A 24744-nucleotide genomic window follows, 5' to 3' on the forward strand; every position below is an offset into this window, starting at 1 on the left:
TAGAAATCGAACAATTCGATAGCACCGAGCGAGTGATAACTATCGATGCAAGTGTCAACAACTTTTCGAGTTGTTTGGTTCACTTGTTGCATATCTTCAGAGAATTATTTTGTTTTGGCTTGAATCCCTTTGGGAAACATTTCAGAAACGCTTCAATATATGCAATTTGCAACACATGTTCGTTTGTTTTGATCAGCATTTGTTTTACGGTGCTGCCAGAATAGTCTATAAAAGGTAAGTGTTCAATCCAGCATTATTTATATTAATCATGTTATAACTTACAATGCAGAATCTAATTCCAGCGCATATTTCAGTGGCGGAAGAAAAAAACCAAATCACCACCAGTTTGAACGGCTCCTTAAACAATGGAAGCGAGATTGCTCGAGGTTCTCATATAGGTTCGTCATATATTCCCGGTGTAGGAAAAGTTGGTGGAATTCAGAGAGGAGCTTAATGCACTGAGACCACCTAGGTTCAGAATGGCAGAAAGTAAGTATTTCTTTTACGATACACATAACTTTCATAAGTAAATTTTATCATACTCTTTGAATTTCTTTCAACCGAATTTCCTACCTAAAAATTGCTTACTTCTACTAGCATACATTAGTACGTTATTTTTGGCAGCAATTTTCTTTTTTATTGCTATACTATGCCAAACTATACCACTTTCACTACAATAGATCAAACTAATGGTCGGAGTGTTATAATGCTCTATACCATATGCTAAAGCTATCCTGCAAAACAATAATGATTTTATTTCAATTACTGGTTTGGATTGACATGAGGGGAAAAGTAAAGAAAACACTAGCACGCAACATGCGAGAATTTAGAGCAACAGGTGGTTGCCCCAATACAATAAAGCTATCGACGCCGCTACAACAAGAAATCGACGCTAAAACAGAATCACATGAATAACAAAAATTGTTTTGCTAAAAAAAAGTGATATTCGTGCATGACTCTTTACGGAATTCCATAGATTTCCTAATAATTATATTTTTGTACAACAAATTGTTCCACGCTGTCGTTTTTATTACACATGCATACGTGCCTTACGCCTATTAAGCTTTATTCTTTGAGGGAATATCAATTTACTCCAAAACATAACCATATCAACACTTTTGGAAATACATTTTCATAGCAGATGCCTCAAAAATAGATTTGGCATCCTTTATATAGCGCTTCATGAAACATTTCAAAATTGTTTCAAAATATTTCATCACAACCGCTGACATTCGAGCTTGCTAACGAATCGAGCAGTTTTCCTCGATTTCTATAATTCCAGATTTTAATCGGTGTGATAGTGATAGTGATTGTATCGAATCCTCGATTCGATTTCTATAATAGGGCCCGATGTTTATCTTACTTAGTCTATTCAAAATGTTACAATGTGGTATTCGATAATTTCGCAAGACGATTAAACCTAACACATTTACTCCCAAATTTGTAAGGATACGTTTGTATGAGAGAAGTTATAATTCGTGATTTATGATTAGAGGCGAATAAACATTTAAGCTTGAAGCATTTTCAATACAAACAAGGAAAGAATTTATATTATTTTATATTTGACCTCGTCACAGTAACCATGACTGCTTGTGATGAAACTGACAAAGATCAAATTTTCTAGGGATACGGTTCCTCACTCATATTTTCTCAATACGTTAGCAGCTTCAATATAAAAAGTTGCAGGGATGGGAATCGGCACCTTTCTTTTAATGTAAATGTGCGTATAAAACTGTAGAAATAAAGCGATGTTTAATCAAAACGAATTTTAAAATTAAACAAAACCGAATCCAACATTTTAACCCATTTTAGTCTTACATGTTTTCATTTTGATGAAATTATTTTTTTGTTATTATTTCAATGATCAATCATTTTTTACAAATCATGTTAGATAACATCTCAAATAAATTCCTTGTTCGAGGGCTACTACCCGAATATCTTATGATAAAAGTTCATTCCCAACGTGCCGCTTTTACTGATGTTGCCTAAATGGAAGACATTAATATAACGGATTCAAATCCTTGGTAATGTAAAATTTGGCTCCATCTCTGGCCATTCGTGCAATCATTTCAGATAGGTTTCTTGCATCGTCAATTCCACTGTGTTGTTTACCTTGGAACGCAATTCCTAGTTGGTTTAACGATTGTATGAAGTTGCCAGAACGACGATTATAACACTCCTAGGGAATAAAGTATGTTGCACATAAATTATCGGCAGATAAATTTAATTTCTACCCCGTAAATTCTTCTTATGTCGATCCATCGGTTGAAATAATTTTGCCTTTGTATTCCTTTTCTGCTGCATTCGTCTTTGAGATAAGTACTCAAATCCCAGTCAGTCCACGTGGCGAAAGCTACGCTCCCTTTAGGATTGGATGGATCTGTTTTTGGCAAAACAAGATTCTTCTCTGAAAGTATTCGTTTCAGCCATTGGTCGAAGAGAGTTAAACATGTATTCAGAGAAATGCCAGCGTCCACAACTTGCTGACGAATTCCGGTAAGTTTTAGACAAAACTCGCTAAGCTGAGGTATTTCCGTCGGTTTAATGTAATAATGGAATTCCGACTCGATTTTACCGCTTTTAAGATTAACTAAAACTGCCGGAAACTCGATGATTTCTTGAGAGCTTTTAAATTGTCTTGGCGATCCCGGCCAACAGGTAGCCTCGAAGTCCAGCGCGATAATATAACTGAAATTTGTGTTACATCTTGCACCACTAAAATATAAAGACTCATGAGTAACATCACAATGTTTTCCGTCACTTTATTATTATACTAACCCCATTGGTAATGGTTTCAAATAAAAATTATTCATCGCGATTTTTTATTTCTGCAATTTTTGATCCAGTCAAACGTAATAAGCGGAAATGTTAATTGCGTAATGGTGATATCCGTTTAATGAGGCAAAGGTGGAGCGATCTGTGAGAATAGCTGTTCAGTCATTAGGGGCCGTCCACATACCACGTGGACAATTTTAGGTAGGTTAGGGCAAGGCGCCTAGAAGTAAATCCTAAGGTGGGCCAACTTGCTAAGGCCACTCTTCAGCCATCTTGGAAGTCTACTGTGTTTTGTTTGTAAACAAAACACAATACGCTTGTGCCCAAGCTCGAACGTCATCAATCCGTCTCTTTCACGCTTCAAGCAAATAATTCCCCTTCTGCTTTCTTCCGTACTATTTTCATGTACCGCTCCCCTAACAAACTTAGTGATGAAACGGCCTCACCTTAGGATATACTTCTAGGCGCCTTGGGTTAGGGGTTACGAAAATGTCCACGACGAGAAGTGAGAGGACGTACTGATAGGGCCTGATCACGAACATTACTTCCACATACGTGTTTACTTCACTTAGGCCGAGGTGACACTGGATGGGAGTACGCACGCACTTGATTGTGCGATAACTGACGAAGAGAAACAAACAATTTTGTTTAATGGAAGCTGGCGAATTCGAACGAAGCAAGGGGGAAGCAATGTTGTGGTTTACTTCTCACGATTTTATGCGTTTCGTGCAGCCACATTTCGTAAGAAGCTGCAAGCAGTGTCACCGTGGTCTTACACTTTACATAGTCTTTTTGTGTCTATCTCCATTGTCACGGACAGTTACATGTAAAAATGAACTCCGTGAAGTTAATATGTTCATTCCCGTTTAAAATAAAAATGTCGGTTGCATAATTTCGAAGGTCAAGGCGGTATAATAAGGTGCAACGATCTGTCAAAATTGCTGTTCAGCCATTACTTGAGTTCGAAATGACAGCGGCCAAGCGTATTTACAAACAAACGGCTAGAGTTTTCCGAGGAAGAAGACAACAAGTGGCATGCAGTAAATGGACAATGGGAAGTGCATATTGCTATTTGTTTGCTGCGCAAAACCGTTGTTTTTGTTTACGCTTCTGGTATCATTGTTGTGATTCAGTTACTGCTGCAAGTTATTGTTTCCATTGCTATCCGGTATCCAGCCAATATTTGCTATCCGGCCGGATACTGAATATTGGAAAAATATGAATAATTTCTCATTAACACAAGATAAATATTTTTTTAAATTAATATTAACTCATAACATAAATTTATTAGCACTACGACTTTTATTATACTTTTTTTACGATTACGCTTTGCTTCGTACACTGTAAATACTACTGCAAGGAGCTGAATGATGAACTCTAGCAAACCTTGTCAATTGGGATACTGCTTAGAGTTCAATGACCACCAAATATAAGAATCATGATTGCAGTTGATTCGAAATCTTTTCGCATAACAGTCGATTGCGTTAGCAATGGGATTTTTTTTTCGCGATGTTGACTTTAATTTTTGTTTGACTCATCGTTGAAACAGATCCAAAAAGTTGTTGTGAGCATCACGTGTACGGATTAATTCAGTTTCGTCTCTTTTGTTTCCTTTAACCCTCCTGTACTAGCGTGCAAAATCATAACACGTATACTCGCGCACGGTGTCACAGACCGAAAACTGAACTTCTCTGTAATGTTGCCATTGTGTATTTTTCAGGCTTTATTGGCATTTATTTAAAGAAGAGGGTATGATTGAATGAAAAAACTCAAAAAAATATGTTTTCTTCGTCCTTATTATGTTTTAATAGTCAGCTAATCCAGCCTCCTCAAAACAGAGTAATTTTCGATACTCCAACACAAATAACGAAATTCAAATTTTTCACTGTTATTAATTGAAAGTAAGCAACTGAATATAATTAATGAAAGTATAAAGAGTTATAAAATAACATAAAAACGTATTATTCGATTGTGGTTTCATTGGAGTAAGAATCAGAACATAGCATAACTGCATGCTCGAAACCAACATATTTTTTACATTTCATGCAGTTGTTGCGTATTTTTCGAGTCTTGCATCGAAGAGAAGTATTATAACGACCTTCTAGATAATTACCAGATGATAAAGATTCTGGAATATGAAGTTTGCACATTCTTTGTCTCTGTATTCTTGGTAAACCAAGAATTAATGCCTTTTTATAGACGGGGCATAAAAAGATGATATAAAATGATTTCTAGGAACTTCCTTTTCCTTTTCTTGTTTCCTTGTTGATATTGTCCATTATAAAAAAATATCCCCGAAACTGTAACTGTTAAAAATTACCATAAGCCACCGTTTAATTTACAGTTTACTGTTTACAATTCTTCCACAAGTGAAATTCTTTCACAAGTGTGTATATGTATGACCATTATACTTAGCGAATAACTATACGAAAGTCAAACATTTATATTTTGCTTTTGAACGTATGAATCTAACGACGAATAGTTAATATATGGATCCGTTCAATCCAATTACAAAAGGGACTGAAATCAAATAGGAATAGTCCGGTAATGGTCTTATGCATTATATTCAACAAATATTCCAGGCCACTAACATTAATTTATACATTTCATTCAACAATATTCTAGAATATGAAAAAAGGCACCTGTCCAAAAAAGTTACTCCTATACTCGCGTCGGTGTGTCAGACCGAAAGTGTGAAAAAAGTGGCGCACGTCCCCTTTGTACCAACACATGCGATACGCTAAACGAAGACGAACGATGAATAACGAAGCTAGAGAGAATCGCAAAGTCGTAGTGATTAGTGATCCCCGATAATCGTTCGATTAATCGATTAATCGAATACTTCCTACAGAAATCGATTATTAATCGAACGAATACTGCACAATCAATAATCGAAGCGAACGAATAATTTACGTCGATTAATCGATTCAAACTCAGAGAGAAAAAAACGTACGGCCGCTGCAGTTTTATCCTGCAAACAAATCAGTATCTTTGACGCTCCCCTAAGTTCGTAAACGAAGCTCAATGCCGTCAACGTGAATTGAGCTTTGTTTACGACTTTAGGAATGAGTAAAAGATAATAATTGATTTTCAGGCGGAATGAACACTTTTTTGATTCCATATGGCTTTCTAGCAAATGAGAAATATTAATCTAACTAATTATTTCTCTCAGTGTGACGATTAATCGATTAATCGATTATTTGGGCCGATTAATCGTATCGAATAACAAACTACTGAAAACTATTCGATTAGCTGATGAACGATTAATTTCAAAAATCGGGGATCACTAGTAGTGATGATATTTTCTGAGAAATGAACGAATTATTGATTTATCGGTCTGACAGACCAATGCGCGAGTATAGGAGTGTTAATTTGATTTGTGGTGAAGTAAGTGTACCCTCTTTCAGATTATCGTCCCTGAAGATAGTTCCAGGTTTTGTAATCTTGAATGAAAATAATTGATTGATGTCCTTTGCTTATTGACGAAGGATTACGTCTTTCGGGAACATATTGGGGGTACAAATTGGAAAACGAAAATCAATCGCATCGTGAAAAATGTCCAATTTCAAACGCTTATTGTTATCATTTCATGATGGATTGATGAGATTTTTGCGTCAATCGATTCTGGCACTTCATACCAATTTTTTTAATTGAATTTTTTTTGCTCAGTTATTTTCTAATGGATTTACGAGATTTTAGCATCAACCGATCTGAGCACTCCATAACAATTCATCACAAAGAATAGGATAATCACCCTCATTCCGTTTCACTATCGGCGATTGGATTGATTGGATTTCACAATCCGATCGAGTTCGAAAATTTTTCATTCTACCCGTTCTCCTCAAATCCTGAAGGCGGTGAATTTCGAATGTCGAACTTTCATCGCGGCAGTCAGACAACTGTGAAACCAAAACAAAAACAAAAGGAGACATACAGGAAGTTTGTATGGGTAATGTGAACGCTGCTGGATTGGGCCAGGTTCCTGTTAGGCAAGCAGTCACTTTCGCATGGCTTCAAACTGGTACAACTGTTGATAAAGTGTGCTCATCCGGAATGAAAAGCATTATGCTGGGAACGCAAGCGTTGATGCTGGGCCAACAAGATGTTGTACCAGCGGGAGGAATGGAGTCAATATCGAATGCACCATACAGGACGGTATTGTGTTCTACGGACTGATCGATGTTTACAACAAATTTCACATGGGGAATTGGGCGGAAAATACAGCGAAAAAATATGCCAGGATCAGTATGAATTCGCTTTGAACAGCTACAAACGAAGTACTGCAACTTGGTTTGCAAAGATTTTTGATGAATAATAACGCCTGTGACAATCCCTGGACAGTGCGGCAAGCCGGATGTTGTTAGCGGTGATGAGGGATATAAACGAATTAATTTCTACAAATTCAGTCAATTGGCTACTGTATTTCAGGTGAGAGTGAAAACGTTATCGCTGGAAATGCATCTACTCTGAATAATGGTGCTTCGGCTACGATTTTTATGACAGCTGAAGTGGCCGAAAAGCTCAAGTGCAAATGATTGGCTCGCATTATTGGATTTGCCGATGCCGAAATCGATCCAATTTATTTTCCAATAGCGCCTGCTGGCAATTCATAAATTACTCCAGCAGACCGGTGTTTGCAAAGAGGATGTCGCCATGTGGGAATTTAACGATGCCTTCTCGGTTGTCGTAGTCGCCAATCATCCTATCGGAATGTCGGCTGCTTGTTTGGACACTCATTTGGCGTACAATCTCAGGACTGGCCAGACTGTCCATCGATCTGCAACGAAGGTGGTGGCACTTCTTTCATCCTGATTGAAAAACTGTAAGGTTTAGTTGTAAAATGTAGTAAAAATTGCTACCAGGTTTTGAGTACCACAGAGTATGTGTCTTATGGAATCAGGAATTGATCAAGACAAAAGAGCATTTATTAGGTTTTTATTATCAACTTTTTGTAAAGAAAAAAACACATTAAAAGTGGAGAAAGGGGTTGAGCGACGGTGCGGACTGGTCGTGTTCGTTCGCGCTCCGCGTTTTTAGCTTCTAGTGTCGCTAGTGTTTAGATAAAATTGTTCGCGTTTCGATCAAAAGAAGCACTAGTTTGCTATAAAAGTGTGCTATCTGTATAGGTTCATTGAAGTCCAGTGGAATTTCTTTAAATTCCTTGAATAATTGCGAAAAAATGGCGATCCAAAAGTGAATTGTTCGTCGGATTGGTTTCGTTTCGTGTTGCGACACGTTTCTCGGTTTGTCGTGTTATTGCCGTGTGTGTGTGCTCTTGTGTATACAAAATTGAGTTTTCGCACGGTGAATATAGAAACGTGTTCTGAGTGAAAGTATCACTATTATGAGAGAGAGAGAGAGAGGGAGCGGGAGAGAGCCGAAGCCGCTCAATACCATGCTCGCACTCGATTAGAATGAAACGCAGCGATGTTGGATGTTTCCGGGGGTTCGAAAATATCTATGTGGCAGATTTTTGTGTTTCTCAATTTTGCCGCTGTGTTGGAATGTATGATGTATTTGATAGTGTATGTATGTGTGTGTGTAGTGTACGGTTGCATGGGATTAGTGATCCCCGATAATCGTTCGATTAATCGATTAATCGAATACTTCCCACATTCCGTTTTGCCTACCAAGATCGGGTCGATGAAATGTCAACAATCGACCTCAAATGCTGCCACCTTGCAATCGAGTTATCGACCTTTCATATGCATTCATCGAACAACTTGACGCCACTTTTTCGCCAACATGTGCAAGGCGTCGACCTGCTTGCAGCGCTGCTTCCAGCACTGCTTGCCGCTTGTTTGGATTGGTTTGTTATTGAAAATGAAAAGGAAATACATTGATCGTTTTTAATCATTTTATTGAAGAAAAATAATAAAAAACCATGTATAATAAAAATAAGGTATATAATGGAATCGGTGCATCCGGGTTGTCTGGATTGACGATTCAAATCCGACTGAGTACATTGATGAATACCTCCTTGCCCTTGATGACACAGATATGTGGCTGAGGAGGATTCTTCAATGTGCGTGAAGCACGGGATCTCCGATGAGGAAAATTGCTCGAAATACTATCGATGGCCAGGTCCTGCTGCTGTTGCTCTTGATGCTGTTCCCCGGAATAACACCCTGGACTTAAAGGATACTGCTGCAGGAAAGCTGATGCTGTTGGCTGGTGTGACAGAAGAGGAAATAAGCAATGTGGTGATGAGGGAAATCATCTTTCTCACTCGCCGATTGATTGAGTCGGATGTATTCATAGCTGAAACAAAATAAAATGATTAGTAAGTGAAAAGCAGAAATGAATTCCCTACTCACCAGTTGTATGATCCGGATAAAAATGCGAAAATTAAAATTTCATGCGATTACGTTCGCTTACCTCGCCTATTTTCATTCTACTATACTACGGAATCAGTGCATTCGGGTTCCTCCGGGGTGGTAATTCAGCTGAGCAAGTTGATAAATACCTCCTTGTCGTTGAGTTTTCGTGTCTGAAGAGGATTTTTGAATGTGCGCGAAGCACGGAACCTCTAATGGGGAAAGTTCTTCGCAATACCATACCATGGTCAAATTCTGCTGCTGCTGCTGTTGATGCTGTCCCCCGGCGTTGCCAACAGGGGTTGGAGGTTACTGCTGCAGGAAAATGGATGTTGTTGGCTGCTGTGATAGAAGTGGGAATCCGCACTGTGGTGATGGGAGAAATCATCTTTCTCACTTACCGATTGATGGAAGCAAACGAGTCGAATGTATTCATAGCTGATAAGACAAGATAAAATAATTAATAATTAAAAAGCCGAAATATATTTCATACTCACCAGTTGTATGATCCATTTGTTTTTGTTTGAGATGACAGTTTAGCGGAGTGGAAAAAAGAACCACCAGTGATGCCATTTGGTTTGTTTTATTATTCAGTATTTTCGACTAACGAACTATCCGCGTTGACGATATTGGGAAATAGGCATGACAGTATGAATTTGCAGAAGGAATGAATACACTTTTAAAATGAAAATTATGAATGAACATGATTTTTACTTAATCAAATTAGTACTCTATGTAAGTGAAAATCACCATTGCCTGCAAGTGGTAAAAAACGTCATAAAAAATATGTTTTGAGATAATTTTATATTATAATAACAAGTTTTTTTTGAGAATGAACGTCTATGGAAAATAATTCAAATTAGGGTCATGACAACGTACTTTAAGTAGAAAAAATTATGCCAAGAAAAAAATTTCATGCAAATTTTAGCAAATATAAACTGATTCGGGCTGACTAATATGATAGAGAATAGTTTGCCTCATACAAACTAATGCCGTAACCAGATGTCGATACCTCATCGTCGTCATCGTGAATAGGTAACAGCGTTACGGTCGTTGTTAGGTCGATGTTTTTTTCGTCGATTGGATTGTGGGTTCCTACAGAAATCGATTATTAATCGAACGAATACTGCACAACCAATAATCGAAGCGAACGAATAATTTACGTCGATTAATCGATCCAAACTCAGAGAGAAAAAAACGTACGGCCGCTGCAGTTTTATCGTGAAAACAAATCATTATCTTTGACGCTCCCCTAAGTTCGTAAACGAAGCTCAATGCCGTCAACGTGAATTGAGCTTCGTTTACGACTTTTGGGGTGAGTAAAAGATAATAATTGATTTTCAGGCGGAATGAACACTTTTTTGATTCCATATGGCTTTCTAGCAAATGGGAAATATTGATCTCACTAATTATTTCTCTCAGTGTGGCGATTAATCGATTAATCGATTATTTGGGTCGATTAATCGTATCGAATAACAAACTGCTGAAAACTATTCGATTAGCTGATGAACGATTAATTTCAAAAATCGGGGATCACTACATGGGATATTCAAACATCAATGCGAGAATAATGATCGACAGTGTTGGCCACATAACACATTTTCGGTAAAGGCATTTTTATGTGTGGTAGAAAAGTAAGTGACAAGAAAATCGCTTGACGAATTTTAAGATGACCCAACCATGTCGAGGAACATCAATACCGCAGCTAAGTTTTTTTTCTAAAGTATAGTTTGCTTTCTTCTTCAATAGTATTCATGATTCACAATTTCAAATACCGATCCGAAAGCTCTCCGAAGTTCACTTCACATAAAGACTCTCTCAGTGTTGGGAGAGGGAGAGATGACGGTGAATGCGGCTGACACTGGCGGCCACACCAGTGTAGTTTATTTCTCGTGATTGCGTACGATTCGTGCGATTACATTTTCGCACATAGATGCATCAAATCTAACTTAATGAGTCCAGTTTATGTATGAACATAGTAGCTTCAGTGTTGACAGCAGTCTTCAATGTTTGTTCTTCAGTCTTTCGCATCATATTATACCTATTAGTCAGAAAAGCACTTTAACTTTGAAAATATGCAATAGTTGATTCAGTACGTTAATTTATATTATAATGTAGTATTTGTAAATAGTTTCGTCTCACTATAAATTTTCTTGTTTCTCATTAGAGTATGTTCTTCACGTTTTCAATTAATGGAAAGTGTTTTTGATAATTTAGTTCAGTCAGTTTAGCTCTATAATCAATACGCCGGAAGCATTTCAGATTGATTAGTATATTTTTAGTATTGTATTAGTTTATAGTTTAACATATGTTCAACGGTTCAATAAAGCTTCGATGATTAACGAAATACATCGCAGGTCCGATTGGTTTTTGAGGAGTTCTTACGATAACCTTCTAAGATTTTTTCCTAAAATAACTTTCCGTCGTCGCCATTGTAGTTCGTTAAAGAATAAGCATGATGAATGATGGGATTTATTGTCAGAGCGATTGGATTGGATTTCCGATTGTTTTTAAAGGAGTTTTCTTCTCAGGTTCCCAAGTTTCCCCGGTTACCTTCTTAGCTTTCCCTAAAATAATTCTCAGTCATCGCGATTAATAATAGAATATATAGTCGGTCCAATCAACTTTAAAAGTTTTACTTCTTTTCTGCCTAATGTTGTAATATATGAGATTTTCGGAATTTGATTGAGTGGTCGATAGTTCGCGCTTACATAATCACATCACTTACCTCAGTGAATCCTGATTTTTCTTAACCATTCCCACTAACAACTATCCCTTCCATGATAAACGCTAGGGAACCACGCTATAGAGGCGACCCTTCTGGCCTTCGGGCGGCGAATATCATACTAACATTCCTTCCCTTCCCCTGGTGACTGTAAGGACGTGGCCGGCGTCGTTATTGACCGTTTAAAGCTCGAATCACCGAAAATTGCACAACGAGAATGATTTGCTAGTCCCAAGCGTCATTCTGGGTGTTCTTTGTGCAATTTGGTTGGTTCAGGTCAATCACGGAGAGCAACTACGAATTGTACAGTCTACCCAAGCTCAAGCTCAAGCTCAAGAAAAAAACACATTAAAAGTGCCTCGCGAAGCTGATTTATTTTTAATAAAATTTGAAATAAATTGTATCCATATAATAAATAACATTGGATTTTTTGTTTTTCTCTCACGTTCTTAAGGTGGCCGTACACTGTTTGCCCGGAGGTCAAATATTTGATATTTTTTGACAGATAAGGTTTGATTTGATATTTGTACAAATACTATTATGTTTGCCACTCTTCAATTTTAAACAGTAGTAAACAATATCAAACACCGAACATGGAAAAAAATCAACTGAAATATCCAAGGTAACCTAACCATATACCGACAGGTTCGAAGAACAGACTGAAAAAATATTTTAGGCATCCAATAATTGAATATTTGCTTGTCGTGTTTTGTGTAGAATATATTTGATCAGTACACGTTGACCAAATTTTATCTGTCAAAAAGAGTCAAATATTTGGCTTCGGTCAAACAGTGTATGAGCACCCTTACAGCTATGGATAATCATTTAAAATCACGGTTTTTCTCGAATGTTGACAAGTCTGATTCAGGCAATAATGAACGGTATGCGATGCACATATGACAGGGTGGCGATCCGTCGGAATCATTTGAGACTCACATGTCGGCTCCGGCTTGCTGTTTCCATAAATGTTTTCGTTTCGGACTTGTTAATCGTACCAAGCTTATTGACCAGATCGGCTTTGGTCATTCCAATACCAGTATCGATGATAGTCAGAGCCAGCATTGTTGTATTCATAACGAATTTTGTCGAGAATATCCGAAGAGTTCAATCAATTCCGAAGAGATTATTTCACGCATATCAGCGATTTCAGCCTGGAAAGCAAAGGTTTCCACATCTCCGGTTGGTTCTGACATCTGAAAAATTGAAAGTTTTAAACAATAAAATCATAACCAAAATTGCACAGTGCTTTACATTTTCAAATATAACATTTTACACTTCACATTGCAAGTTATCGATATTTAAGAAAACCCATATACATACCTTCGAGCCTTTTTGATCTATTTGTAAAACATTCAGAAATTTTACTGCAAAAGTCGCCATTGCAAAAGTCTAGAACTATCAGCTAATGAAAACCGTTCACAAAGTGTTGTTTTGGCCTTTGTCAAAGTAAATGTCGTCACCTCCAGAGAAGCCAGATGACGTTTTTGAAGGTCTGCAACGAAAATCTGGAATGTCGATGTGTATAAATATCTGCCAGCTACCTTTGTAACCACGAGAATCGCTGAAAAAAAAGCGCGGAGAACTGACCCAACCCATAAAGAAAAGAAATACCATATCCCTGCAGGCTGCAACTGAAAATAGTCTACAGTCTACAACAGAATAGAGTTTGCAACAAGAATAAAATATCAGTAACATTGCGATCATGTTTGCAAATATGGCATCCTTGTATTGATGAAAAACAAATTTCGAAATAATTCGAAGTAGAACACCAAGAAAACATTAAATCGCATAACAAGCGTATATATAACATCATATGCCCTAAAATTTGGTTGGCATATAATGCGCCTAACTGGCATATGCATGCAAAAGTGGAGGTCATATACATACATGGCAAATGCTTACCGAATTTGTTTGGATGAATATGCAGCTTTGACCGGCTATAATAGCGATTATGTTGGAATTGAATTGCGATCTAATATGAATATATTCATGAATTGTCAAAGCACCAAATACGACTTTTGCCATACTCATATACGATTTATTACAGACATAGAAAAAAAAACAAATGGCGCAAAATATTTTCGTGAAATGTTTATTATAACCTCTCGAATCGCCATTTTTATATATGAGTATTTATGTTCGTAGAAATAATAATTGATTGATTGACTTATGTTGAGTGTGGAATATGAATGTTTAAAATGACAAAGATTGATGTTTGGTGGAAACTGCTCCGATGTGGGTTCGAACTCCGGTCGTCTGGATTATCATCCACCAGCTATCTCGCGCGGCTATCTGAAATTTAATTCAACAGCGGTTAAAACTTTCGAGTGCATCAGCATTTCATTGACATTTCAATATGATGTAATATGTTCTTTATTAGGATCTAATATGATTACTGTTTCATGATTTTCTTCAGCATGCAACACTATTTACTACAGTACTGAATCGATTTAAATTATACGCTTATACGACACATAAACTGCATCAGCGTAATATACGCATATGATGCGGATTAAATAAATTTTACGACAATATACATCATAAAATTTATGTTTATTATACCGAATTGCGACTTGATTTGATAATGATATATAAAATCGAGTTTATACATTTTATGCAATTTCAAATATACACGATACATACTTTGATTGATATTATATGCGATTCTGATTTATTCGGATTTCTTGTAAGACTTGGCACGTGCAAAATTATACGATTTAATGTTTGCTGGGACGGATTGATAAATGTGCTTAATCGAAGTCGAACGGGTTACAATATGCATCTTTTTGCTAATTTCAAACCCGAACGGGATCCCGAATAATGGTGAATATATTATATGAAACTGACTATTCAACAATACAAAAATCTCCATACGGAAATACCTCGTTCTGATTGGTCGAAATTGAAGATACAAGCTTTCTCTTGTATTACAACTATTGCTCAGTCATTTTCTGATAGATTTACAAGAGTTTTGCATCAATCATTTTGAGCACTCCATAACAATTCATTACAGTGAAAATGAAACAAATTATATATTTTATGAAACTACAAACTTTCAAAAACCAAGGTATCTGGGGGAAATAGGCATTGCAATTACATGAAAGTAGAGAGAACTTTTGTTTCCAACGACATGTATTCACTAACAGAGATTTCAAATTCAAGGTGCCCGGGGGAAATCAGCATGTAAATACCCTCGTGATCGACAGTTCAACAAGCAACACGCACAAATGGATTGCGCTCATTGTAACTAGCTTGGGCATTGTTGGTTGCATACATGCTGGCGAATAAGTTGGGAGCGATGAATGAGTGCAGACCAAAGCAATTGATTTTTTTTTATTTTCGTTGCAATAAGAATCTTTCAATGGATTGGTTGAAGAATGGTGTTTCAATGAACTGAATCGAATTTATGTTTGATAGAATATAAATAAAACTAAATTTGGAGCTTTAATGTTGGTTGTTTCGTGAAATTTCATATCAATGACTGGATCATGCATTGTTAAAACCTTTAGCACAAGTATAATTGTATCTGGTAACGGTTGTATTAAAATGACTTGAAATATAAAACGATTTTTTTCACCCAAAAAAGTTCATGCGACGAGAAAAATTGGAAAGGTGAAGGAATATTTGAAAAAGTGATTTCCAATATACTTTACATATTTATTAAATGCTGTTAGTCCTATTGAAATTCGCGTTGAGGCATATAGCATCGTGTTTCATTGAGTTCAAAACGAAAATGTGAAAATTCAGAAACTCAGAAAGTGAAAATTATAAATGAAAATAACCTTTTCCACTTCAAAGATGTTTTCTCTATAATAAAGTAACATGAAATTTGGTAATTGTGTTCGGTATTGATAATTATCTTATATTACATTGGTGAGTTTTTTTTCTTTATTTCATCCATGCAGAACACAGGAGGCATCTTATCTAGGGTCGCAGAGGGCGGTTTTCATATCTCGTTCCACTTCGGCAACTTTGATCGTGATATATCCTATATTAGAATCCTACGTCAACAATGCGGTCGGACACAACCGTCCTGTGACTTTTTTTGAATTCGTAATACTTATTGGTGATTATTCATTTTATTTCAATTTAGATTCATTTCAGCCATTGAATGTCGTCAGTATATGGTAAGAAAGTTTGAGTTTTGTATATTTACGATGGTTTCAACATGTGATAATCTTCGAAAATTTTAAGTTCGATAATGCATACCGGTTATTGATACTATGGATAATTGCGATGAAATCGATATCATATCAAATTGGCTGATATCATTGATTATGTAGGGGCCGATACGAGAAGGATTTGCAGTATTTTTAGCGCAAAACACCCTATTCATCGTTTACATAGTTTAAAAAAATAAAATTGAAATACTTATAACAAGCCATTCTTAGTTTTAAAAAAATAAAATTAAAATACTTATAACAAGCCATTCCTCGTAATACACATATCACATTGTAAAATGATAATTTTCTAACCTTTTCAGCGTGGAAAGAATACATGAAACCGGGAAATTTGAAGATAAATTCTAATTTTCCAGAAAATTTGAACGAATTTCATACCAAAAAAACAAAACATCCTCATTTTACTCGCTGCGCCATCTGGTTGTAAATCCAACGTAAATTCGTCAATTGAGGGATATTCATTATTGACGAATTTACGTTGGATTTACATCCAGATAGCGCAGCGAGTAAAATGAGGATGTTTTGTTTTTTTGGTATGAACTTCGTTCAAATTTTTTAGAAAAATCAGAATTTATCATTTTACAATGTGCTACGTATATTACGAGGAATGGCTTGTTATAAGTATTGTAACTTTAATTTTTTTCAACTAAGTAAACGATGAATAGGGTGTTTTGCGCTAAAAATACTGCAAATCCTTCTCGTATCGGCCCCTACATAATCAATGATATCAGCCAATTTGATATGATATCGATTTCATCGCAATTATCCATAGTATCAATAACCGGTATGCATCATCAAACCCAAAATTTCCGAAGATTATCTATGACTTTGGTAAAATCGCTTGTTGAAACCATCGGCAATATACAAAACAATAATTTTCTAACCATATACTGACGACATTTAGTGGCTGAAATGAATCTGAATAAAAATAAAATTAATAATTACGACCGAATCGCGCTTTTCAGTGTGTGAAATAAACAAACACCCTCACTTTTGTGGTTCTGAGCTCTAATGTAGATGTCGCATGAGCTGATTCAGCTTTGCGTAAATTCGTCAATAGGGTAAATTATCTTGGTTTGTCCAATTTGGGGTGTTTTTACGTAACTACACTGAGAGGAAAATTTAGTATATATGACCAATTTTTTGGTAAATATTACCAATTCGCTAGTCATTTTCTACCCTACTAATCATTGGTACATCCTACGAAAAAAAATTGGTAGACACAAATGTCAAACAAAACTATGATTTGTATATCCAGTGTTGGCTTAATTTTGGTTTCAGTAATAGCTGATTTGTTCAATATAATTGAGTAATATAATTTTTATTTCAAATATTGTTATTCTTATTAATATTCTTATTTTTATAAAATATTGAAAAGCTTTTCGTGCAGGCTTTTAGCGAGCGAGTTGAGTATCACAGTACTTAAAAGTGTGCTTTTTCGGACACTTGAGAAATTTTGCTGGATCGCAAATTGTATCAACTCGTTCTCATCTTCGAAGATTATTTGACGCCGGAAATCGGCACCACGTCGTACGTACTCGAACGGGACATTGAAACAGTAACCCTCGATAGTGCATCTCGTACGCTATTCGCTTTCTTTGATGGGGCTCACGCTGGTCACAGTTGTCTCTTATTCGAATACGTTGCCAAATATGATAACCGCGTTCAACACATGAAACAGCGTTATTTCTACAAAATAGAACGAATTGCGTAACACAGTGCCAAATATTCTAAAAATAATTGAGCATCTACCTATTTTTACTGGAAATCCCAATGGAAGCTGCATAGTGAAAAAATCTCTCAGTTTAGTCACATGCGGATTGATAATTGTGGATCAATATTGGTATTACTTGTTCTTTAAATTTAATAAGAAATTCTCCACTCAGCCACATGCCGAGCCGGAAGTCAGCAGCACCTGCTCGTCGTTTTAATCTTGTGACAGCGGAACATCAAATCTGCCGGAAGAAAACCATAATTATTAATAATATTCCGAACATCTTTCACATATCTAACTACGAAATTTATCTAAAATAGCCAAGGTTCGTAGCGCTGTCGACCGGTTTCGAAACCGGCACCAAATCGTCATTATTGCCACTACTGACCGCCTTCACCAATGACCAATGGATCTTTACCTTTGTCTACGTCCTTCCTTTGGCGGATTGCTTGATTGCCGATCGAATGCTCCAACCACGCTTCTAATGATTACCTCCGCGCTGACAATACGACCAGAATTAAAGATGTTACTGTTTGATGTGACGCTCCAAGTTCGAGCGGAGGCAGCATGTACCGATCCAGCAACGAAGCGTCTTGAAGCAAATTTACCACGCAAACTGACTCTCCCAGGCATCCTCAGACGCGGATTTTCTGTTGTTGAGCTCCGTGAAGTCGTGATTTGTGGAGGAAATTGTGTGGCAAATAGGACACATATCGCTCCGATCCTTCGATGGATGGATTAGTGGGCTGCTGTCGGTGGTAGTGATGGTAATGGTTTCCGCTGGGTTCCGTCGCCAAGTACTGCTGTAGAATTAATGTTGTCGTGACGCTGTGTTTGAAATTTTGGAACTTTCTCCGTAGCATATCGTTCATCAGCTAGTGGAGTTTTTGCTACAGACAGTATATTATTGGAATAACACCGACAATCTGCGCTGTTGCTGCTGCTTCTCATCCGAGTCGATGTTGTCCGAATCGGTGCTGGTAGTCTTTTTAGCTGTTGATTGCTCAGTGTGAAATGGTTGTTGGTTTCCTCGCTGCTGACGGTACGATTGGCCCAACTGATATCCATCGTTTCCTGGAACAACGAATCCATCGAGAGGCGGTCCATTGCTGCTGTTGGTTGCTATCTGCGGACAATAGAATGAGGGGAAAAATCAAACAATAATCGGATCATCAATCAAGTGTGTACGGCGACATCCGCCGTTTTGGCCTCTAAACGCTTGGTTACATGAAACTTTTGCTATGGATTCTACGATTTTAGGCTGGAAAAGGAAAATATTTAGGTAAAATGAATCATAATAAAAACCGAATGTTTACCTCCAAATCGCTTCGCTTCCATTAGAGAAATGGCGGTTGTGCACACACACAGTTGTTAGAAATAAAAATACTCAAGGTTACACATGCTATGAAGTAAAATGTACGGATCACTGGTAGGGATGTACATTGCATCTGACATCAGTTTTACAAAGTTTTGGTAATATTCACAAAAAATGTGTACATTTTACAAATGTTTCGACTACTAAAGATTTGGTAGCTGCATTTACTAAAGTTTTTCTCCAGTGTAGTAAATGCAAATCGATTTTTCTTCATGAAAATCACATATAATCGATACGAGTTTGGGTTTGTTGAAAAGCCCCAAGTCTCTAGTTGCTAATACTACCATAAGGCGTTGAAATTATTCAAATTTTTATGTTTTTTAACGATTTTCCTCAAAGAGGAATTATGATTATGGATTGACCATCTCTGATCATGGTTTGTCCAAAAAATGATCATGGTTTGTCCGGGCTTTAGAAATCGCCATTTTTGAATGAAAACATTCGAATTCTCAAGTAGATGTTGCATTTATCATTGCTTGAGTATACTGTCATCATATTGATCCATTCATAATTTAGGCTTTCTTCACAATATAGCATTTTCTTGGGCATTTTAAAAGTGTTCACCTCAAGACACGCAACATAGAAAAACTTTATTTCTGCTATACGCGAAGCACACAACAAACAAACTGCAGCGCTCCAATCGGTTGCCATAGAAATCATGTGGACAAAACAAGATTATTGAATTGGACAACTCATGATCAGAATTGAGTTCATTGAAATGCGTTAATTTAATGGTTTAGCTATGTAAATCTGATACAAATAATGTGCAAGAATAATGTTTACAATATTTGTAAGTGTTATAATTCAGAAATGGTCTGAATACGTGCCAAATAATCATCTGTTGGTTGATTAAAAGTTAGTTCAAGTGAGGGGCGCATTGAAACCAATAGAATGTGGATCCTCTAATCCTTTAAAACATGTGAATCCGTAAAAATATACTATAGAACTACTGTAAATCACGAAGAAGACAATATTATTCATATGTTTTGAGATATTCGAATACCTAATTTGACACAGCCCAGCAAACATTAAATCGCATAACAAGCGTATATATAACATCATATGCCCTAAAATTTGGTTCGCATATAATGCGCCTAACTGGCATATGCATGCAAAAGTGGAGGCCATATACATACATGGCAAATGCTTACCGAATTTGTTTGGATGAATATGCAACTTTGACCGGCTATAATAGCGATTATGTTGGAATTGAATTGCGATCTAATATGAATATATTCATGAATTGTCAAAGCACCAAATACGACTTTTGCCATACTCATATACGATTTATTACAGACATAGAAAAAAAAACAAATGGCGCAAAATATTTTCGTAAAATGTTTTTTATAACCTCACGAATCGCCATTTTTATATATAAGTATTTATGTTCGTAGAAATAATAATTGATTGATTGACTTATGTTGGGAGTGGAATATGAATGTTTAAAATACCACAGATTGATGTTTGGTGAAAACTGCTGCGATGTTCGAACTCCGGTCGTCTGGATTATCATCCACCAGCTATCTCGCGCGGCTATCTGAAATTTAATTCAACAACAGTTAAAACTTTCGAGTGCATCAGCATTTCATTGACATTTCAATATGATGTAATATGTTCTTTACTAGGATCTAATATGATTTACTGTTTCATGATTTTCTTCAACATGCAACACGATTTATTGCAGTACTCAATCGATTTAAATTATACGCTTTTACGACACACAAACTGCATCAGTGTAATATACGCATATGATGCGAATTAAATATATTTTACGACAATGTACATCATAAAACTGATGTTTATTATACCGAATTGCGACTTAATTTGATAATGGTATATAAAATCATGTTTTTACATTTCGTGCGATTTCAAATATACACGACACATACTTTAATTGATATTATATGCGATTATGATTTATTCGGATTTCTTGTAAGACTTGGCACGTGCAAAATTATACGATTTAATGTTTGCTGGGAGGTGCGCTGAACTAGAACATTCAAAACAGTGGACAAACCATGATCACATTTTCTACTGGACAAACCAAAATCATTTACCTTATACGGAAAATTTAATCATAGTTCATTATTGTTATAAAATGGTTTTGCTATTTGCTGAAATGTGATCCTTTATTTGCTTCATACACACATGCAGTTTCTCACAGACTCGTATTTGCAAATAAAGAGCCAAATATCCGACCGCCGGATATTCGGCTATCCGGCCGAATATCCGGTGTCCGGCCGGATATCCGATATACGGCCAAACTACTATTCGTTTCATCACTAGTGTACGCTCGTAACCGCGATGTCCGTGTCCCGTGATCGGGTCCCAATGGCAGAGTCCGTCCAATAACGAAAGTGTTCAGAGATGAGAAAGAACGTCCGTTTTATCACAAGTTTATATCACTAATTGCAGGAAAAACTGGGTTCCCCAGTTGAAAATAATCTGCATCTTTTCATACACTCTTCTTTATGTACATTTCACTGTTTTAAATTGTAGTGTGAGTTCATTCCCAGCAAACATTAAATAGTATAATTTTGCACGTGCCAAGTCTTACAAGGAATTCAAATAAATCATAATCGCATATGATATCAATCAAAGTATGTATCGTGTATATTTGAAATCGCATAAAATGTAAAAATTCGATTTTATATACCATTATCAAATTAAGTCGCAATAATCGGTATAATAAAAATCAATTTTATGATGCACATTGTCGTAAAATATATTTAATCCGCATCAAATGCGTATATTACGCTGATGCAGTTTGTGTGTCGCATAAGCGTATAATTTAAATCGATTCAGTACTGTAGTAATGTAGTAGCATGCAACACGCTGGAGAAAATCATGGAACAGTAAATCATATTAGATCCTAATAAAGATCATATTGAAATGTCAATGAAATGCTGATGCACTCGAAAATTTTAACTGCTGTTGAATAGCTGGTGGATGATAATCCAGACGACCGGAGTTTGAACCCACATCGCAGCAGTTTTCACCAAACATCAATATATGCCATTTTAAACATTCATATTCCACTTCCAACACAAGTCAATCAAACAATTATTATTTCTACAAACATAAATATTCATATATAAAAATGGCGATTCGTGAGGCTATAATAAACATTTCACGAAAATATTTTCCGCCATTTGTTTTTTTCTATGTCTGTAATAAATCGTATATGAGTATGGCAAAAGTCGTATTTGGTGCTTCGACAATTCATGAATATATTCATATAAGATCGCAATTCAATTCAACATAATCGCTATTATAGCCGGTCAAAGTTGCATATTCATCCAAACAAATTCGGTAAGCATTTGCCATGTATGTATATGGCCTCCACTTTTGCATGCATATGCTAGTTAGGCGCATTATATGCCAACCAAATTTTAGGGCATATGATGTTATACAGGGTTTTCCATTTCGAGCTTCCGAAAGTATACAGCCCTGCGCTGACAACCGTTTGACATAGCTGTCAACCAAAGCGTCATATCGTTAGTTGAATGTCTGCCATTTTACAATATGGATCATTTTAGCATCGCAATGATGAAAAACCGGCAAATGTTTTTCGAGCATTACGGACGGATTTTGGTCGTCATGGACGGCCTACAGAGCACACAATCGCTAATGTAGTGCGTAAATTCGAACAAACTGGATTCGTAGCGGATATTGTGAAACCTGTGCATCATCGTAATGTGCGTTCGGCCGGAAATATTGCTGCTGTTGCTGCCAGTGTGTTTCGATTCCACGGCGTGCTCAGCAATTGGGCTTGTCAAACACATCATTGTGGCGAATTTTGCATTTGGACTTGCACCTACATCCATATAAAGTCCAACTGGTACAAAAATTAGAGCGTGGTGACCATGGAATGCGTCGGGCATACGTCGATTGGGTGAACGAACAACAGCAGCAAAATGCTGAATTTTCGCATCAAACTTTCTTCAGCGATGAGGCACATTTCGAGCTCGGTGGCTATGTGAACACCCAAAATTTCCGTATATGGGGCTCGGAAAATCCACACGTGATTGTTGAGAGGCCATTGCATCCGCCAAAAGTCACTGTTGGGTGCGCATTATGGTCTGGTGAAGTCATCGGGCCGTATTTCTTTGAAAATGAGAACAGCGAGACGGTAACTGTGAATGGTGAGCACTATGGCCGCATGTTAACCGATTTTTTTTGCCACAAATTGAAGACCGAACATGGCCATATTGCGAACGAAATATGAGGGACGCATAATTTCGCGTTTTGGTGATGCCAATTGGCCGTCCAGATCATGCGATTTGAACCCGCTAGACTTTTTTTTGTAGGGTTATGCGAAAGACCGTGTCTATGCCAACTCTCCGCGAACTCTTGAACATTTGAAAGACAACATTCGTGAAGTTATGACCGAGATACCGCCCCATATGTGCCGAAAAGTCATTGAAAATTACCTGTTCCGGATCAAGGTGTGCGAGGAATCCCTAGGTGGACATTTGAATGATTTTGTATTTCACACATAATGGCATAAACCAAACTTTAATTTGAAATAAAAGTTTCATCGAAATTCGAATTTTAAGTGTGTTTTATTTCAATTTACTTTCGGAATTTAAAGTTGGAAAACCCTGTATATTAATTTATAATCAGTAACGGCTATACAAATCGAGCGACAGTTAGGTTCAGCGCTGCGGTCATATTTTTCAGTATAACTAATAACAGCAATATTCTTATTGTTAGGGCAATTCGTCCAACTTTTGGCGTCCACTTTTGAATGGTTCTGGTGAAAAGATTAAGGAGTTCTTTTAGTAATGATTATATACGGATCCGGACTATGTCACCTGACCATGCAAACAACATTTAATAATAATTTTCATTCAATGTTTTAAAATTTACAACTGCCTTTGAGTAGGCTAATCCCAATGAAGGTACTTTTATTAGATTCTGTATTGTGTTTCAACGGAATAAATAAACGGCTTCTGAAGTGAAAACTGCTTAACAAAGCTCCACTCTGTCATTACGTAGTCGTTTTTTTATAAACTACAAAAGAATTCGAGAAAAAATAGCACTCAAAGTATAGTTGAAAAACACACGGTTTGTTTACTTATTCCTCATACATCCATAAAATTCGCTAGACGGCGACACCATACCTTCTATGTCGCGAATGGACATCAAATGCAAACCGCCCGGACCTGACATAGTAAACGCGATTTCAATGCGGCGAAACTGTGTGTGGAGTGTTTTGCCCCGAGTGAACGCATGTGGTGGTTGCCAGACGATTTTTGTAAATATCTTCACAATCGAACTCATCGAACGAAAATAAAGATTGAGTTGTTAAATTATTATTTCCGTTTTTTTCAATGAATTATACAACTTTATTCTAATTTACATAATGCATATAATGAAAACGTTACGTTAAGGGCTTTCCATTTACCATTTTCACAAATAAAAACGATCTCACAATTCAACTCCACACACAGTTTCGCCGCATAGAAATCGCGTTTACTATGTCAGGTCCGGGCGGTTTGCATCTGATTTCCGCATTCGTGAACGACATCGCATCGCGCTCACTATGTCCTCGGCCTAATGCGACACTGAGTGGTGTCTCGGTATGTCAATTAAGAGGCAAATCTCCGTATTATGTATTTATCCTAATTTTTACCTTCCGATTGAACTCGAAT

At 36.8% G+C, this 24744-nt stretch overlaps 2 protein-coding genes, 1 long non-coding RNA gene and 1 pseudogene across 3 annotated transcripts in view; 1 reads left to right on the top strand and 3 right to left on the bottom strand.

Annotated features, from left to right (window-relative positions):
• Positions 1-1821: 1821 nt before the first annotated feature.
• On the bottom strand, positions 1822-2893 carry LOC129779961 (ERI1 exoribonuclease 2). The gene is made up of 3 exons (XM_055787770.1): positions 2779-2893; positions 2235-2715; positions 1822-2179 (listed from the first exon to the last, which is right to left on the bottom strand). Exons 1-3 carry the CDS (start codon positions 2811-2813, stop codon positions 2000-2002), a joined length of 696 nt encoding a protein of 231 aa, XP_055643745.1. The 5' UTR covers positions 2814-2893; the 3' UTR covers positions 1822-1999.
• A 371-nt stretch (positions 2894-3264) lies between these two features.
• On the top strand, positions 3265-7601 carry LOC129774127 (acetyl-CoA acetyltransferase B, mitochondrial-like; annotated as a pseudogene).
• Positions 7602-8618: 1017 nt separating this feature from the next.
• Positions 8619-9685, bottom strand: LOC129774787 (uncharacterized). The gene is made up of 3 exons (XR_008742769.1): positions 9590-9685; positions 9093-9530; positions 8619-9036 (listed from the first exon to the last, which is right to left on the bottom strand). It is a non-coding gene; the product is annotated as an uncharacterized LOC129774787 (long non-coding RNA).
• An 8065-nt stretch (positions 9686-17750) lies between these two features.
• The window catches only part of LOC129774783 (mitosis initiation protein fs(1)Ya), a 55406-nt gene continuing 48412 nt past the window's right edge, over positions 17751-24744 (bottom strand). The window contains exons 4-5 of the mRNA XM_055778744.1: positions 18131-18838; positions 17751-17953 (exon numbers count right to left, since the gene is read on the bottom strand). The gene's annotated coding sequence lies outside the window, so the exon portion shown is untranslated. The remainder of the gene's footprint in view (positions 17954-18130; positions 18839-24744) is intronic.

This window comes from Toxorhynchites rutilus, chromosome 3, assembly GCF_029784135.1.
Source record: "Toxorhynchites rutilus septentrionalis strain SRP chromosome 3, ASM2978413v1, whole genome shotgun sequence".
Classification (NCBI taxonomy): domain Eukaryota; kingdom Metazoa; phylum Arthropoda; class Insecta; order Diptera; family Culicidae; genus Toxorhynchites; species Toxorhynchites rutilus.